This window comes from Petaurus breviceps, unplaced genomic scaffold (genome assembly GCF_028583685.1).
Source record: "Petaurus breviceps papuanus isolate PSGF00001 unplaced genomic scaffold, PetGlider_PUasm1.0 90792, whole genome shotgun sequence".
Taxonomy (NCBI): domain Eukaryota; kingdom Metazoa; phylum Chordata; class Mammalia; order Diprotodontia; family Petauridae; genus Petaurus; species Petaurus breviceps.
The window spans coordinates 9,064,767-9,084,746 of NW_027187347.1; the positions used below are offsets into that span (position 1 = coordinate 9,064,767).

Sequence of the window (19,980 nt, forward strand, 5' to 3'; positions counted from 1 at the left end):
ACCTAGTTTGCCTACTCAAAAAAAAATATATATATATATATATATCAAAATATATATATTTTATATATATTTTTAATTTTAATATATTTAATATTTTAATATCAGTTTTAATATATATATATATTGATATATATATCAAACTGTGAGGGGAAGATCCTTGGGGTTTCTGGTCATAGTAGAAATAATTGCTATTTATATTCACTGAGCCATCAGAACCCAGTGACCAAGTGAAACTTGAGCTGGGACCCATTATTGGTCAATCAGACAGTGATCTGGGTTTAAGTAGTTTCATTTGAATCCAAATGTGTATTTTATCAAAGCCTGGTTTTCTAGAGCTCTATTTCAAGAAATCATAAATGAAACTATATGGGACAAAAAAAGTTAATTGTCCCAGCTTAAAAAAAAAAAGAATAAATAAGTAGGGAAGGGGGGGGGAATCTAGCCCCCAAAGCCCAAGATATGAGCTATCAAAATTTTATTGCAAAAATTGGTTAGCCAGAGCACAAGCAGAATGTTAAATGCATAAATGCACAACAAACACTGATTAATACTACGAGTTTTAGGGTTGCACTTTAGATAATCAAGGAAGATGCCAGCTAATTATCAAAATTCTCTACCACTCAGAGTCCAGGAAGGAAATAATGCACAGCACAATGAATCCAAAATCACATCACTCTTCCTTCTCTTCTTAAGGAAGTGCAAAGGAGGGAAGGAGAAGAATTCTAGATACGTTAAAAATATTGCTGTTGATTCCACTCTTTCCCTCAAATTCTTGTTCAGTTAGCTGACAGGACTAAAGAGTGATCAGGATGCAGGTCTTCATGTGGTATCTTCAAAGTTAATTCATACTTTCATTTCCATAGTATATGCTCTTCATGTAATTTACATAAAATTCCTCTTCCTTCTATCCAGATAAAGAAAAAAAAACCATAATCATAAGGAACAAGAAACAATATCCAATAGTGAAAGCTCCCCTTTCCAATGAGTGATCAGTGACCTCTCTGTCTCAAGTTTCCCATTCTTCAAATAGGTGCTACATAAAGAAATGTAAGTCTTCAAACAAGCCATCAGTGAACTCCCTAGGAAAAAATCGCCAGGGCCAGATGGATTTACTAGTGAATTCTATCAAACATTTAAAGAACAATTGATTCCAATACTCTACAAACTATTTAGGAAAATTAGTGAAGGAGTCCTACCAAGTTCTTTTTATGACACAAATATGGTACTGATACCTAAATCATGGAGAGATAAAACAAAGAAAGAAAATTACAGACCAATTTCCCTCATGAATATAGATGCAAAAATTTTAAATTAAATGTTAGCTAAAAGACTACAGCATCTTATCACAAGAATAATACACTTTGATCAAGAAATGTAAGTCTGGTCAACAAAAAGTTACATAGGTATGATTTTGTACAAAGAGAAACTTGCATTTTAGGCAAATGTAGTTCTATCTGAGAGGAGAACATTCTGCCAATGTTGTTGCCCCCTGTGGATTCAAAGCTTCAGTCTTGAATGGGGAACTTGGGTTCATTATCATCTGGCAAAATATAGACCTCATGCAACTGAATCCCATAAGAAATAGTATATTAGGGGAGGCTAGGTGGTGCAGTGAGTAAGAGCACTGGCCCCAGAGTCAGGAGGACCCAGGATCAGTTCTGGCCTCAGATACTTAAGATCCACACACAAAAAAACTGGCTGTGTAACCTTGAGCAAGTTACTTAACCCCAATTGCTTTAAAAAAGAAATAGTATATCAGGACATTGCTTTGCTAATGACCAGATTGCATAGCCCTCTGCCTAACATGAAGTTACCCACTTGGAACATACCATGGATATGCTTCTAGAAGGTGACATTATTTGTTGTCCTACCATGTGGTAGGACAACAAATAATAATCTCTCCTTCTCCCTCTCCCTCTCCCTCTCCCTCTCCCTCTCCCTCTCCCTCTCCCTCTCCCTCTCCCTGGCAGTGTGTAAGGTGAGGTGAAAGTCCTGTTCACCCCGGGAACAGGTGCTGTGAATTGAGCTGAGTCAGGGTAAGAACTACCTTCCCCTACCTTTCCTTCACCCTTTAAAGCCCTGTGGCCTTGAGAAATGGGCTGGGGGGCTTGGTATGGTCTTTTTTTATTTGTTCTTTTCAGTTCTGGGACATGGAGATCCCAAATCCAAATAATGACAGCTTTGATAACATGATTTCAAGGTAGATGATGCAATCAACCCCACCAGAAAGCCCTGAGAAACCAGAGATTCTAGTACTTGAACCTAAGGAGGGTTTGAATTTGGTGAAGCAGTCCTGCATAGGAACTGTGTTATACCATGAACCTAACCCCCTGCCCTCCCCAGAAACTGAAGTAGTGTAGGGAGGGAATTATAGCAACCATGTGTTGGAGGCAAGGTTGTATATTTGTTCTTATTATACCATTAAATATTTCATTATAAAAACTAATCTTAGATTAAGTAGTTAAATAATATCTTACTTTTATATAATACCTATGTATTACCTTCATTTAACAGTTAAAGAAATTGAGGCAAATAGTTTTAATGGCTTGCCCATTGTCATGTAACTATTAAGTAGTTAAGTCTGGATTTAAACTCTGATCTTTCTGACTCCAGGCCCAGTGCGCTATTCATTGTTCCACCTAGCTACCTGATAAATGGAACTGGGAAGCAGGGAACCCCTAAAATTGAGGGAATACAATCTGCTAGAACCAATAACAGAGATGGGGTGCCCCTGAATCCCCTTAAGGGGGTATTGGAGAACCCTGCAGGAAGGACTGGCTTTCAAGCAAGACTGGCTAGGGCAATAATGTTACACAAACACTAAATCACAGCCCAAATTGACAAAACCTAGCAGGCACACTCTCTGATTTTGAGTACAATCATCCCTCTTTATATCTTACCGTATTAATATTTGGGATAGACCTTGTCCTTTGGAATTTATAGATTCTGCCACAAAAAAAAAAGACAACAAAAAGTGAATTAAAGAGGGGAGAGTACAAAACCCTTTTCTCCATTAGTGTTGCAGATGATAATGATGATAATGATAGAGAGCAACACTCTACATTCAGGAAAGCAGTGAATCAAAAATGGAATGAACAGCCTGAGGTTTTATTGTTTTGACCAAAAATAATAACATTTAAGCAATAGGGCTTTGTCGGTGGTACACACGTCTGATAAATACAAGAATGTAGACTATACAGGTAGAGACTGGATTCCTTAACTTACCTTTTGTTCTGGAATTTTAAGGTGGGAGAAGAGCCAATATGGTGGAGTGAAAGCAGGTACTCACCTAAGCTCTCCCAAAAATTCATTCAAATAACTCTAAAAAGTGAATCTGAACAAATTCTATAGCCACAGAATCCATGAAGGGATAGAGTGTGGTTGATTTCCAACCCAAGACAACTGGGAAGGCTGCAGGAAGGATCTGTTGTACCGGCCTGGGAGAGCAGTGCAGCCTAAAGCAAAGGCTGCACCAGTGCAGACTCAACAAAAGCAAAGCCAGAGCAAAACTCAGCAAACTGAATCACTGGCAGCAGTGGTGATTCTCAGACCTTTCAGTGCAGGAGGGGGGGACCTAGCAGAGCTGGGTGAGAGAGAAGCACGGTCCTGCACAGGGCCTGCAGCAGGAGCAACAGCTACTCCTGGGGCTGTCAACCCACAGACTGAATGTTTGAAAGTCACCTATTTAAACTCCCAGGAGCCAACATGGTGGTGTAAGCAGTAAGTTGCTCTCACCCTCCCTTGTTGATCTCGGAAAAACCCAAAGAATATTGCCCCCAGGAAAAATCTTGGAATAGTGGAGCCAGCAGAAAGACATAGTACAGCAGTCTTTTAGCTTGGGAGGCTAGGGGGATTAACAGGAAAGATCCATCTTACTGTAACTGAAGGGGACCAGTACAGGATGGTAGGCATCACAGCAAGCCAGCAGCAAACCCCACCTCAGAAGACCAGAGGGAGATCCTGAGCCCCAGGATGGAGAAACAGGCAAGTACCAACACCAGGCACACATGGCCCCCAGCTCAGCACCAGATAAACTACCAAACCACTAAAACATCCAACTGCCAGCACCTGAGGCCCCAGAACAGAAAACCAGTAACCAGTCACCTAGTCCCCAGCACAAGAAGTCTGGGATAGTTCCAAGAAGCAGAGATCAAATTTAAAAGTCAGAAAATAGGGCAAACAACATGAACAAGAAGAATTTTTTAAATGACCATAGAGAAATATCTTGGTGATAAGGAAGATCAAAACACAAGTCCTCGGGAGAGGACACCATGGTCAATATATGAAATGGTCTTGTATGGGTCAGAAGACCACTCACCCAATACGACTCAGAGACTTCTCAAAGAAGAAGCAAAAACTTAATTACTATCTTTCTTGAGAAAAGGCGTCCCCAAATCCAACATGAAGGTCAGAAGGGAGGAGAGCACTACAGAAGGCAAAAGCAAGATTATAAAGCTCTAACATGGGAATTCCACACCTTCTCCACTGTCCCACCTTACCATCGGTTGGTAAGGCAAGCTCACAGTCTTCTTATTAATACCAACCAATCAACGCAAAGCCCTCTCCATTCGTTAACCTAATTATTACTATTGAGGCTCTCATTTTGCTAAATAACATACATAATACATGAGGTCCACTATGAAAGCACAGTAACAACCTCAGAATACTGAAACCCCCTCAGTCCAACCTAGATATGTCCTTATCTGGGCCTGAGTGTCCCAAGGCCACTGTCTGCTTCCTGCTGCCAAATCCTTTTACTCTACATTATTTCATTTTTAGTATTATCCAGGAGTTCTCTGGGAACTGGGAACCCAACTTCTTCCCAAGGCTACTGCCTGGTACTTTTTATCTTGTTTCAGCAATTCTTGCAGTTCTATAGAAACTTAACCCTTTGCTAACTCTCACACTACCATTCCTTTCCCCAAACTAAAAACACCTCTAATTTGGTCTCAATAGTTAATCCAATCAATTGTATCAATTCTCAATAGCTCTTACATTACCTTGAAATACACAATGACCTACACATATATATGGGGAAATGATCCTGAACTTAATTACAAAATATAAGGAAGTAATAAGAATGTGTACAGGATTTTCAGAATGGGGAAACTTCACTGCAAGTTATCCCTCACAGTCTCAAGCCCAAAAAGTCTTCTTGGAAGAGCTCAAGAAGGATTTTAAAAGTCAAATAAGAGAGGTAGAAGAAAATTTTTAAAATACAATTGACAAAATGGAGGGGGGAAGAAAACTGAAGAAAACAACTCCTTAAAAAGTAGAATTGGCCAAGTGGGAAAGGAGGTACAGAAGTTAATTGAAGAAAACAATTCATTAAAAATTAGAATTGGGCAAGTGGAAACTTGTTGGGGGCCAGGAAGTAATGGTATATGGGCTAGTGCCTGCTTGCTTGATGTATGACCTTAAAAGGTAATGAATAGAGCTGTGGAAGATGATTGGCTATATGTACCTATAAGTTGCCCTGATGTGGAAGTTCAGGGCAGTCGCGATGTAGCTGAGCCTGAATAAACAACTCCTGCAAACCTCGGGTGCTCTGTCTGGTAATTCCTCCTAGGAGGCTGGTGACGACCGAAGACTTACTATGGGTAAATGAGAGGACGGGATATCAATAGCCCCCCACAGAAACTAATTACTCTGTGAGACATCAAGAATCAGTCAAACAAAATTGAAAGAATGCAAAAATAGAAGAAAACACAAAATACTTCATTAGAAAAACAAGACATGGAAAATAGATCCAGGAGAGAAATTTAAGAATTATTGGTCTGCCTTAGAACCATGATGAAAAAAAGAGCTTGAACAGCATCTTTCAAGAAATTCATCAAGGAAAACTGCCCTGAGGTCCTAGAACCAAAGGGAAAATAGTCATTGAAAGAATCCACCAACTGGTGGGGCTAGGTGGCACAGCACCAGGCCTGGAGTCAGGAGGACCTAAGTTCAAATCTGGCCTCAGAAACTTAACACAAAAAACTAGTCATGTGACCTTGGTCAAGTCACTTAACCCCAATTGCCCTACCTTCCCCTCTAAAAAACAAAACAAAACAAAAAATCCACCAATCACCTCCTGAAAGAGATCCCAAATTGAAAACACCAAGGAATATTGTAGCCAAATTCCAGCATTATCAGATCAAGGAGAAATACAGCAAGCAGCCAGAAAGAAACAGTTCAAATATTGTGAAACCACAGACAGGATTACTCAGTACCTTGCAGCTTCTACATTAAAAGATCAGAGGGCTTGGAATATGATATTCCATAAGGCAAAGGAGTTTGTATTACAACCAAGGATCAACTACCCAGAAAAACTGAACATAATATTTCAGGGAAGGAGATGGACATTTAATGAAATAGGGGACTTCCAGACATAACTGATGAAAAGACCAGAGCTCAATGGAAAATTTGATCTTCAAATACCAGACTCAAGAGAGACATGAAAAGATAAACAGGAAGGGGAAAAAAAAACCATGATATTCAATAAGGACAAACTGTTTGCATCCCCACATGGGAAGATGATACAAGTCTTGAGAATTGTATCTTTATTACATCATATAAAAGGGAAAAAGATAGACAGAGGGGGTAGGTTTAAGTTGATTTTGATGTGATGATAAAAAACCTGATTAAGTGCTGAAAAAAATAATGTAATGGGAGAAGAGAAAAGGAGGAGTCTGAAAAGGGTAAATAGCATCACATGAGGAGGCACAAAAACATATTACAGTAGAGGGAGAGAGGGGAGGGTGATAAATATTGTTGGAACTTTGCTCTCATTGAATTTGTCTCAAGGACAGAATAACATGCTTGGTTAGCTATAGAAATCTAACTTGCCCTATAGGCAGTTGGAGGGGAAAGGGGAAAGAAAAAGGAAGGAGGAATAGCAGGGAGGGAAGAAGTAGCAAGGAAAAAGGGAAAGAAAAGAGAGGGGGGCTGATAGAAGAGAGGGCAGATTGAGGGAGGCAGAAGTCAAAAGCAAAACTCTAGTGAGGAGAGAAGGGGAGAAAGGAGAAAGGAAAGCATAAACAAGCAGGGGAATAGGATGGAAAGAAAGACACACATAGTAATTATAACTGTGAATGTGAATGGAATGGACTCTCCCACAAAATGGAAGTGGATAGCAGAATGGATTAAAAATCATAATCCTACAATATGTTGTTTACAAAAAACACATCTGAAACAGAGGGATACACACAAAGTAAAGGTAAAAGGCTGCAGTAGAATATATTACTCTTCAGCTGAAATTTTTTTTAAAAAGCAGTGGTAGCAATCCTGATCTCAGACAAAGCAAAAGCAAAAATAGATACAATTAAAAGAGATAAGGAAGGAAACTACATCCTGCTAAAAGGCACTATAGACAATGAAGCAATAGCATTACTAAATGTATATGCACCAAAAATATAGCATCCAAATTCTTAGAGGAAAAGTTAAGGTAATTACAGGAAGAAATCAACAGCAAAACTATACTAGAGGGGGACCTCAACCTCTCCTTCTCTGAACTAGATAAATCTAAACACAAAATAAACAAGGAAGAAGTTAAGGAGGTGAATAGAATTTTAGAAAAGTTAGACACAGTAGACCTCTGGAGAAAATTAAATGGGGATAGAAAGGAATATACCTTTTTCTTTTTTTTTTTTTTGGAAGGGGGAAAGCAAGGTAATTGAGGTTAAGTGACTTGCCAAAGGTCACATTGCTAGTAAGCGTGTCAAGTGTCTGAGACTAGATTTGACCTCAGGTTTTCCTGACTGTATTCACTGTACCACCTAGCTGCCCCTGAATATACCTTTTTCTCGGTGGTACATGGCACCTACACAAAAATCAACCATGTACTAGGGCATAAAAACCTCACAATCCAATGCAGAAAGGCAGAAATATCAAGTGCTTCCTTTTCAAATCATGATGCAATAAAAATTATATGTAATAAAGGGCCATGGAAAGACAGGCTAAAAATCAATTGGAAACTAAATAATCTAATCCTAAAAAATAAGTGGGTCAAACAACAAATCATAAAAACAATCAATAACCTCATGCAAGAGAATGAAAATGAGACAACACACCAAAACTTATGGGATACAACAAAAACAGTTCTTAGGGGAAGTTTTATATCTCTAAGTACTTACATGACTAAAATAGAGAAAGAAGAGATAAAAACAATTGGGCATGCAACTAAAAAGCTAGAAAAAGAACGAATTAAAAATCCTTATTTAAATATCAAATTGGAAACATTGAAATCCAATGGAGAGATTAATAACATTGAAATTAAGAAAACTATTGAACTAATAAATAAAACTAAGAACTGCTTTTATGGGGAATAAAATAGGTAACCTTTTAGTTAGTTTGAGTAAAAAAAAAAAGGAAGTAGAAAAACAAGTTACCAGTATCAAAAATTAAAAGGGTATATTCACTACCAATGAAGAGGAAATTAAAACAATAGTAAAGATCTATTTTGCCCAATTATATGCCCATAAATTTGACAGTCTTAGTAAAATAGATGAATATTTACAAAAATACACATTGCCTAGATTAACAGAAGAGGAAGTAAAATATTTAAATAACCCCATCTCAGAAAAAAAAAATTGAACAAGCCACCAATGAACTCCCTAGGAAAAAATCTCCAGGGACAAATGGATTTACAAGTGAATTCTATCAAACATTTAAAGAAAAATTAATAACAATTCTATGTAGACTACTTGGGAAAATAGGCAAAGAAAGAGTCCTACCAAATTCTTTTTATGATATAAATATAGTACTTATACCTAAACCAGGAAGAGTCAAAACAGAGAAAGAAAATTATAGACTGATTTCCCTAATGAATATAGATGCAAAAATTTTAAATAAAATATTATCAAAAAGATTACAGCAACTTATCATGAGAATAATACTCTATGACCAGGTAGGATTTATTCCAAGAATGCAGGCTGGTTCATTAGGAAAACTATCATCATAATTGATCATATCAACAATAGAACTAATAGAAACCTTATGATTATCTCAATAAATGCAGAAAATGTTTTTGACAAAATGAAATTCCTTTGGAGGCTAAATCAGAGAGGACCTTGGGAGCATCTGAGCATCTTAGTCTAAACTAGATAGTTATTTGTTACAGATGGCTTGGAGATCCCAGAGATTAAGAGAGGAAAAGGAAAGATGTAATTTTAGCCTGGCAACATGCTGCCTGATTTTTGTTAGTTGGGCATGGTAGTCATCACTGAAGAACTATCAGTCCACCTATTGAAGGTGAGGTCTGAATCTGCTCAATCTGGTACTGTTAGGTGCAAATTGGAGCAAAATGACACACTTAGAGAACATCTAAGAGCTAGCAAAAGGAGATTTCCTTAGCTAAAGAAGGAAAAGGATATTAAGCATGGATGCAGCATTGATTCAGCAGAGCACAACTTCCCTCACTCTGCTATTCTACTCTACTGAGCAGAAGCCTGGGTGAGAAGCTCCTGACTCCTTGTGTATTGACTTTTGTCCTTAAGCCACCAGGGAGCTATATGCATGGTTGGAATGTTAATCTCCTGGTACAAGGATGGTTTCAATATCTTTTTTTTTTTTTTTGCTTTTTGGCAGGCAGTTGGGGTTGTGACTTGTCCAAGGTCACACGGCTAGGTTTTGTGTTAAGTGTCTGAGGCCAAATTTGAACTCATGTCCTCCTGACTCTAGGGCCGGTGCTCTATTCACAGTGCCACCTAGCTGCCCCATGTTTAAATATCTTTTAAAGAAAAACTAACCTATCTTGCACAGGATAGGAACCCTTTATTTCAGGGTTCTAGACACTATGACCTAGAAGACTGAAACTAAGATGGTTTGGCTAGCCCTGAAAAAAAATGAGCCCAGAAGATAGTGGCAAGAACCAAGAGAGAGATGAAACCATCAAGACTTTCAGAAGAACATGCCAGCCAGTAAAGATTACATACACAATATTGCCAGAAGACCAGAAAGGACTACCTGGTTGTGATAGTAATGGAATATAAAGATCCCCCTGTATTGGCTTGGTTTTCAAATTGATTGTGTTAAAACCCAGAGCTTGTTAATCCCACCTGTGGGATGGACTTGTTGATGTGAAAAGAGAGTCCTGAACTGGGAGGAGCTGGTGACGTAGATTTTGGAGAGACAAGAGAGGCAGAAGAACTTTTTGGAAGCAGCACCCTCATGGAGGCAGAGAGAGACTGAGAGGATTGCTGAGGGCCACTTTGAATTGCCCTGGACTTTTGAGACCTTTCAGAAGCCCTGAAGAAGGATTTTCTTGTTGTATGTTTACAGAAATCCTGGGAGGGGGTTTTGCTAATGTTTTCAGGGGTTCTAGGACTGTTCTACAGACAGAGGATGAATTAATGAAGGGACTGGCAATGTATCTTGTGGCCTTGCTAAGCCTTGTCTCCCCAGGAACTAAGATTGCTGAGAACTTGCCTCCTGTCAAGATGAAGAAAAGACCTCCATTTGGGTATTAAGTGCTGTGCCTAAACTTGTTGTAACTCTGGGGTAGATTCAATTGTGATCCAGGGGTGGGGAACTTTTGACCTTTTTGTGTTCTATGGTTGAACAAATGAATGTACTTTACTTAGATTGGAAACTAATCTCCATTTGAGAAGAGGGGCTTTGTGGTGGACTGAATGAAGGTACAGCCTAGGGGTGGAGTAGTATTTAGAACAGGGACTTTGTAATTGATTGAATGAATGGATGGTCCTGGGGTGGGGTAGTACTTGGAGATTATTTAATCACACTTAGTAAATGCTGTATTTTGAATGATGTCATGTTTTGATCTCTGTTCTTGGTTTGTCACTGAGTAAAATGGAGAGCACCTATGCTGGTATTTTGAACCTTGGGAAGTTGCCTTTCCTTGGCATTACATTACACTGGTAAGTCCAGCAAAGTCCAGTCAGCTGAGCAGAAATGCCATGCCCAGTAAAGACCAAGCCATTAAGGCTAAAGCAACACACTCAATGTAGATAACACACCCATCCAGGAGCAGGAACAGTAAAAGTACAATAGTGATATCACTCAAAGACATTAGGAGTCCTATAGCATTGGGAGTATGAGTTGTTCCTCCATACTTATTCCTCATGTGTGAACCCTTCATACATGTGTGAAGTTTAAAAAGGTTTGAGAGGCATAATTTCTGGGTAATTTAGTCATTTTGTTAATAAGGCCAGCAGGTTATTAATAAAAGGATGGCCATTTGGCTGGCTCTCAGACCAAAGACCCTTTGAAGAAGAGGTGTTCCCAAGGGGTGCCTACTCAACTCTGATTAACACAATGGAAGCTGGGCTATCTTGGAGTCTGTAACTTAAGTCACTCAAATCTTTGTCAAAGAGCCATTAGTTGCCATATCACCTCTCTCAATAATAGAAAGACTCAGCATTTCCTAGACCTGTCTAAGTAAACACAATGAGCAGTAATGTACCCCTTGGTCTAAAATTAGAAGTTTTTTGCTGTCTGATTAGATCTTGTCCTGGGTAAATTTCATTTTTTTTTCCTTTTGGAGGGCAATTGGGGTTAAGTGACTTGCCCAAGGTCACATGGCTAGTTTTGTGTGTGTGTGTGTGTGTGTGTGTGTGTGTGTGTGTGTGTGTGTTAAGTGTCTGAGGCCGGATTTGAACTCAGGTCCTCCTGACTCCCCGACCGGTGCTCTGTTCACTGTGCAACCTAGCCGCCCCCTGGGTAAATTTCTAAGAGAGATTTTCCACACTGGTTGGTTTCTGGATAAGGAAGTAGAAAAGAGGAAAAACCTTGGTCCTAATACAATAATTAGCTATTAAATATAAGATAGAAATATTCATTTCTCACACATGAGCCTTGTGCATGCTTATTATACCCACTGATGGTGCATATATTTTGGGGAGAGTGCACTCTAGACCTATGGGGAAAAGGTTCCATTGTAAGTCTTCTTACTATGCTCTTTTATTAAATGCTTTTGATTTGAAGTATTCTGTCCTGTGACTGATTAGAGAGGAAAAGGAAACAAATCAGTAGAAGCTCACAAGCTGTCATTTTGAGTAAATGCAGATGCACAGAGTACATTGAACTGGCTGTTCTGATGGAAGTGCTCGACATGCTGAACTTCAAAAATAATGAGCTTTGTGTCACTCGAAGAGTTCAAGAAAAGTCTAGATGGCTATCTGCTGGGGATGAATATAGGGAAGATTGTAGCTTTGGGTGGGAAGCTGATCTAGGTGACCTCTAAAAAATGTACCTCCCAAGATTTTATGATTGCTCATTCCTTTCATTGTCTTTGGACATTGTCTTTGCAGAAGAAAACTTTTTAAAATGTTCCCTATGCAGAAAGTAAAAACAATCACTCCACTGAAACAAGGCACTCATTTCTCTCCAAATTTTCAGCATCCGTGAATAATGATGGTATACATATAGCCAAATTGCTTTTCTATAAATAATGACAGCTAGCATGTATGTAAGCAGCTAGGTATTCCAGTAGATAGAGTACTGGACCTGGAGTCAGGAAGATGAATTCAAATGTCTGTTCAGACACTTTCTAGCTGTGGGACTCTAGGCAAGCCCCTTAACTTCCATCTGCCTCAGCTTTCTCATCCACAAAGTGGGTATAATAATAGCACCTATTTCCCAGGGATGCTATAAGGAGCAAATGAAATAACACATGTAAAGTGTTTTACAAACCTTAAAGGACCACATAAACACCATTATCATTATTATGCAGTACTTTACATCAGTAGTACATATTAGGTAGCACTTTAAGGTACTAAATAATAATGATAATTATATTTATATGGTCCTTTAAGATTTGTAAAACACTTTACACATGTTACCTCATTTGATCTTCACAAAATGCTTGGGAGGTGGATGTTATTTTTATAGATGGGGAAACTGAGGCAGACAGTGGTTAAATGACTTGACCAGAGTCCCAAAGCTAGTAAGTACCTGAATCAGGATTTGAATTCATATCTTTTTGACTCCAAATTGAACACTATCCACTGAACCATCTTTTACTATAAATAACAAGAATTTGAGACATTCAGAGAAAGTAGAGCATACACCCTGAAAAGAAAAAATTAGCATTCAGGAATCCAGCTTTTTTTTAGAGTACGATTTTATTTCTTGTTTCCATCCTTGAAGGTATGTTCTGCTTGATGAAAATGATATTTGATGACTTCTTTGAAAACATTTATTCTATTTGCTCTAGTATCTATTATCTTTTTGTAATATATCCCATAAATACACTAGTGCCAAGCTAGAAAAAAATCTTTGGGTCATGGTCCAATGGTATGAAACTATGTTGTTAATGAGATCGTGTTAAGAGAAGGTCCTTCTGATCACTATTGCCCTGAAATTCTTTTTGGTAAGGTCCAGGACTGATTCACATGACATTAAATTCTACTGTTTGTTAGGACCTATTATTATAAAGGGCAGCTACGTGGTATAGTGGGTAACATACCAGTCTTGGAGTCAGGAAGATCTAAGTTCAAATCTGGCCTCAGACATTTACTATATGTGTGACCCTGAGTGAGTCATTTAACCTCTATTTGCTTCAGTTCCTCATCTCTAAAATGGGGACACACTGGAGAACAAAAGGGCAAACCAGTCCAGTAACTTTTTCTGAGAAAACCCAAGGCCGTGGGGTGACATAGTCAGACAAAACTGAACAAGTATTGTAAAGCAACAAGGCTCCTTTTCCTAACTAAAGGAAATGAAAGTTAATGGAATCTCAAAATGAGGAGATAATTGAGAAACTCAATTGTTGGTATTCCAGTCGATTCATGGTTCACTACGAACAAGGACAGTATGGTCAATCTGGAAAAGCAGACAGGTGGGTTTCTATCAGTAGGTCTATATCACCAGGCCTTGGGAAACCCTAAGCTCCTCTAGACGACGGACTTGACAACTATTAATTTTTCAGAGTAATAGATCATTTGGGGGCCCACAATCCATATTAAACAACCAACCTGTGGCAAATGGCCTTCCAAATGAGGATGACTCCCACGATGGTTATTAAGCTCAAGGGAACACAAAGGCTGGTGTAGAAAGACGACAGTGTGGAATGGTTGAGACCTTGAAACATGAACACAAGAATGTTTTTAAAGATGTCTCCTGATACACTTATATTTCTAGTATAAGGAATATTACTTTTTTTAGATAATATCATTCATCTAAGAACTCTAAGAAGCGTATGAGGAGATCAGAGGAGGAAAGGAATAATAATAGTGATAATCACAGCACCTACCTGACCTATATTATTATTCATTTTTAGACATTAATTTTTAGACTCTAATGGTAAAATTTTTCCTCAAGCACAATTACAAATATTTCCATGAAGAAAAGAATGTGAAAATAAGACAGAAAATGTATAACATTTAACCAGTGCCCCCCTAGGGTTGGTGGTGGGGTGGAAGAATCAATACATTCTCTTAAAACAGACTGGGGTGGAGGCAGGAGGGAAAGTCATTTCAGAAATAACCAAAATGTCTTAGAGTTTCCTATATATGTTTTAGGATAATCGTGGAATGACAAGTTAGTGAATTCTCTGACGTGCCTGCGGCTTTTCCTTATTATCTTCCCTCGGGGATAAAACATTGAGGATCAAAATAATAACTATAAGAGAGAAGAACTACTTACAACTGGGCAGAAGTTCTATGGACAGAGTCTTGTTCCCAGTCAAATGGGAAATGAAGCAGGTCACCTTAGTTTCATTGAGTCCATTCCAGTGACATATACTTTTCACAGTCACTGTCCTATTACCATGAGTTTCATTCACACTGAAGCAATATCCCTCTGAGACCCAGGAGATCTGGGCAGCTGGCTTCCCCGCAGATGCTTCACAAATGGTGGTCCCATTCCCATCCATAGACAAGGTTATTTCAGGAGGCACTGCGGAAGATGAGATGGAATATATTTCTTTTTTTCTTAGCATGAGAGGTTGTAGAGTTGAAATGGCTACTTGTCTTTTTGTACTTGATCTGTTTATCAAAAACAGACTAAAAGAACTATTCCTTACCTAATACACTAAGTTGATAGACATATTGGAAATTCCCATCGGGTGCTGAAAGAACACATGTGTAAAACCCATCATCATCAATGGTCACTGGGTCTATCTGAAGGGTAAAATTCCAATCAGGTCTAGATTCCCAGGTTATCCTCTCATTAGTGCAGTTTATTTCCTTGGTTTCATTCTTATCTGATCTGTAGGCCATGATACAGGGAATTTTGTCTCTGGGTAATATTTCCCATGCTGCCATTATAAGATTCTTCACTGAGTAAGTATAGCAGGAGAAAATGGTCTTGGTATCTACCTGTGCAGACACTGAAGAGTCAAGTAGACATAAAAATAATAAAATCATTTTTAAATATTCACATGTCAATTTTATTCACAGTTCCCTTATTTTAAGGTGATTTCTGATAATTAACACATAATTTCCAGTGTTTCCCATTTGCAACAAGAAAATTAACATTCTGAGGTAGAGAAATATGAGACTAAATCCCAGAATTAGATATTTCACCTCAGTATACTTTGGCATAGGAAGAACCAGCCTCAAAGCCAGGAAGGCTGAGTTCATTTTCTTCCCAGAGCACATACTGTCTGTCTGTGTAATCCTGGACCCTTCATCTCTCAATGCTCTAGGTAACTCTTAGATTATAAATTGCAAAGAAGATGGCATCCTGCTTTAGTAAAGGGAGGTCCCTCACTTGGAATGTACTGATAAAATTATAGATCTAGTCTGTTCCCTATCCCTAAGTGATAAAAGAAAATCATGTTTTAAGTATATAGCATACTAAAACCATTAGATCCAGTTTCAGGAATCAACCTGAAGGGGCGGCCAGGTAGCACAGCGAGTAAGAGCACTGCCTCCAGTGTCAAGATGACCTGGAGATCGAATCCCAGCCTCAGACACTTAGCACCCACCCAGAAACACCTGGCTGTGTAATCTTGAGCAAGTTACTTAACCCCAATTGCTTAGGGGCGGCCAGGTGGCTCAGCAAGTAAGAGCACCAGCTCCAGTGCCAGGATGACCTGGGGATCAAATCTGGGCTCAGATACTCAGCACCACACCCAGAAATAACTGGCTGTGTAACCTTGAGCAAGTTACTTAACCCCGATTGCTTTAAAAAAAAAAGAGAAATCAACTTAATTATCTAGTCTAGTACCTCTAGTGTGAGGAAGTAACATTGGTTCTCTCCAAGAAGTAGGGAATGCATTATCAAAACCAGGGCTCTTGTTAGCAGAGATTGGAGGGTGTTAGCCTTCCCTATCTCCTAGTTAAAAAGAAAGTGAAGTATCTTTAATTTCTAGAAGAGAACTTCAGACACACTGAAAAGTGTGTCTCACTCATAGCATCCTTCTTTGTAAATACTCATGGGGTGTTTAATCTGGGAGGTCTGTGAATTTTTTTTTTCATTTTGATGACTAATCAGAATAAATAGTTCCCTTTGTAATTCTATGTGTTTTATTTAATACATTTAAAAATATTTTTGAAGGGATCCATAAGTCCCCCTGAACTGCCAAAAAGGTTAATGACCTCCCCCCAAAAAGGTTAAAAACCCCTGCTTTAGAGTAAGAAGACTGTGAGCAGAGGCTGACCTTGCATGATCTAATCATCTTAATGGGCTAATAATTCTTGTCCTCCTCTCAACATTTAAATGCATCTGACTCATAACCACTGATGTCCTGAACCCTTTCTCATGAACATGTGTGCTGCTGGAATGGATCCAATCTAAGACAAAACATCACACAAAGAGATGTTTTAATGTTTGTGTCTGTTACACACAGAACACTCAATACTGTAGGTCCTTAGACAACCTTATTGAGTTCACTTATTGAGTTCAGCCAATTTTTTTGTTCCAATGACCTTATGCTTCCAAGCATAAGGAAATACATTACCAGTTGTGGCAATATTAAAGTTAACGGAGTGCAGATGCATCTGCTCCTGGGCCAGGGCTGAACTGCTAGGTTCATGGGCTGAAGATTCAGTAGCATGTCCTAGAGATAAAGGGGGCATAAAGGGAAAAATTGATGTACCATTGCACGTGGAGACAACTGCTTCCACCAGAAGACATAAAAAATGTGCTTCTCTTAAGAAAGTCACTAACCTTGAATATCACTTCCACCTGCAGGAAATACAAATACAAGCTAAAAGCATTAAAACCCAGAAAGGAAAATTTTGCTGAAAGGAGAGAAGTAGACAAGGGAAATAGGGATCAGACTTGGTAATCACAGTTTCCAGTTTCTGCCCTTGGCTTTAAACAAAAATTACCTTTCATCACACGACAGTTTGGAAACTAAAGATTCTCACCTAGTCTCGTGAAAACAATATGATTTTCAATAATTGGATTTGCTTCATTAAACTCATAGTATGATGGGATGGATGAGACCTAGTTTAGCTATGTGACCGACTCTACCTGAGATTCCTTAGCTATAAAACTTGGAGGCAGGTGGGCTATTCTTTCAGATCCCTTCCAGATCCAAATCCTAGACTTCCTATGACCTCTGTTTCTTGAAAGAGCTAAAGATGTTTAGTTTAGAGAAAAGAAAACTTTAAAGGAGGTGTGATAGCTGTCTTCAAGTATTTGAAAGGCTTTCATGTGAAAGAAGATTTATATTTCTGGCAGGCCTCAGAGGGAAGAACAAGGAAAAATGGGTGAAAGTTACAAAAATATAAATATAAGTTGGTGAAACTAGAACTCTTCCCCTAAAGCAAGTATTATTTATTTTCACTAATTTAATTTATTTTCACTAATCTCTAACTGAAATTTAACATTTCCTTCAATTGTTCATAAATATTCTTCTGAGAAGGGGCCAGGGTCTCTCCCAGACTGCCAAAGGGGTGTTTTACACACACACACACACACACACACACACACGTATACACACTCCTTAAGAATTTCTGCCCTAGGGGCAGAGCCAAGATGGCAGAACATGGGCTCTGGCTCCAACCACTTCTAATACTTGCAAAAAAAGATGATTCTAAACAAATTTTAGAGCTACAGAACCCACAAAGTGACAGAGAGAAACACATCTCCTGATGAAGGCAGAGATGCATGGTAAGATTTATATGAACTGATGAAACAGAACCAGGAAGATAACATGCTCATTAGAAATGGAAAGAACAACACTAAAACACTAGAAATGGAATCCTAGGAAATGATGATGACTGAGTTTGGCCTCAGAGAAGAGGTGGAAGGAGACACTTCCCTTCTTTCTTCGAAGGCAGAGCTGGAAGATGTTGGCTGTGGAGTGCAGAACTCAACACTGGACTTGTGCTTTGTTCCTTAGTTTAAATGAATTTTTTTTTCTTTTTCCCTTTTTTGTTTCCTTTTGTCAGAAGGCATGACTCTTTGGGAGGAAGGAAGGATATAATGGAGATGATGTAAAAAGAAAAGATACCAAGAAAAATATTTTTTTTTAAATAAACCATGTTGAAAAGAAAAGACCAAGCGAAAATGTGAAAAGAAGAAAATTTCTGAATAAATTTATGTCCTCTTTTAGGATAATGGGGCTTATCTCAGCTTCTCTTTTCTCTTTACCTGATTATTTTCTTGATGTCCACACTACGCAGAATGAAGGTACCATTTCTGAATTTTTCAATTTGTCCAGCTGATCCGATTGACAAAATACTGGGGGCTGATTTCTTTTTTGGGGGATTTCTGGTTATCCTCTGAACCTTTCTTCTTCTTTTTCTGAAAGTGTCTGTGACTTGGACCATTCTTTTCTCTTCTTCCTTTGCTGCCTTTTTTCTTTCATCTGCTCCTGCAAAACCTTGTAATTCACATCATTATTTTTTGGAGGCTTAGCACCAGCATGATGGCTCTCTCCTGTTCCAGAATCCATTCTTTCCCCTTCCCATAACCTGTGATCCCAAATCTATGCACTTTCAATGGGCCTTTTCCAAATTAAACTCTTACATACCCACATCCTTCTCAAGGGCATTGATTTTTTTCTTTGTGTCCTCATCCTGGGGTAGTGCTAGCTCAGTTTTCTTCTTTTTATTCCAGCTGTGAAACTCAACTACTTCCACTGGTTCTCCTTTTCCCTTGGTTAGCTATGGTGCAGGGGAAACTGTTGCAGAGACGTCTGTAAGAGCAGGACCAGTGGAACCCTCAGAAGAGTCACAAAGCAGCTCTTCCTTAAGTTGTTTGAAGAAGCTAGAAGCACTTTTCTCTTGACATCTGGAAAGAGACTCTGGTTGCAAGGCTGTGTCCACTGTCGTGGCTTCTGCAGTTAATGAATCTCTCTTGTTTTCCTTTTTATTTTTTCTTCTTTTCAATGTCTACCGTGTTTCCCTGATAAACACTGTCTTATTATTTTTTTGGACAGAAAAACACCAGAGGGCTTATTTTCAGAGGAGGGCTTATTTTAATGAACATTGACAGCAATTTTAATAAACAGGTAAATGTGAACAAAAAAATGTACCTTTATTCAATAAGCAAATCACTGGGGAAGAACAGGATGACGCACTCACTGCTGCAGCTCTGATTGGATGCAGCTCGGAGCGCGGCATGCATTTCAGGGAGGGGGGGGACAACGGTGCATACAGAGGGTACCGTAATGTAGCGTGTAGCGCAGGGGATCACCTTCACTACAGTGGCAATCTCAATAGGGCTTATTTTCGGAGGAGGGCTTATTTTAGAGGAATCTTACACAGTAAGGGGAGGGCTTATTTTCGGGATAGGTCTTATTATCGGGGAAACACGGTAGTATCTCTCCGAAGTCGTAAAGGTTGTACAGCAATGTATCCAGGAGACTCTCAGGGCTGGAAGAGTCATCCAGTCCCGACTTCTCCTCCTTGGCCATTACAGGGTGTGAGGCGAGGGGAAAAAATGGGAGGGGGGCCTCCAAAGAAGTATCTTTCAGAGTTACAACCCAAAACTTTCAGTACTCAGCAATTAACGAGAATCATTCTTGCTTTAAACTGCTTGGATCTGGATTGTGGTCTTGGGTGGTGGTCCTGGGGTGTGTGGCCATTATTCCAGAGTCTATGGGATCTGTAGAGAGGCATCTTCCTAATAGCTCCAGCA

General features: G+C 39.0%; 1 protein-coding gene and 1 pseudogene across 1 annotated transcript in view; both read right to left on the minus strand.

The window, feature by feature from the left end:
- Window positions 1-419: 419 nt before the first annotated feature.
- The window catches only part of LOC138147511 (cell surface glycoprotein CD200 receptor 2-like), a 30,219-nt gene continuing 10,658 nt past the window's right edge, over window positions 420-19,980 (minus strand). Inside the window, exons 2-7 of the mRNA XM_069070026.1 lie at window positions 16,847-16,945; window positions 14,966-15,271; window positions 14,587-14,838; window positions 13,917-14,022; window positions 2,901-2,946; window positions 420-904 (exon numbers count right to left, since the gene is read on the minus strand). Coding sequence (XP_068926127.1) covers window positions 839-904; window positions 2,901-2,946; window positions 13,917-14,022; window positions 14,587-14,838; window positions 14,966-15,271; window positions 16,847-16,945 — 875 coding nt within the window. The 3' untranslated portion in view covers window positions 420-838. The remainder of the gene's footprint in view (window positions 905-2,900; window positions 2,947-13,916; window positions 14,023-14,586; window positions 14,839-14,965; window positions 15,272-16,846; window positions 16,946-19,980) is intronic.
- LOC138147412 (uncharacterized protein C1orf131-like) lies at window positions 17,064-19,800 on the minus strand (annotated as a pseudogene).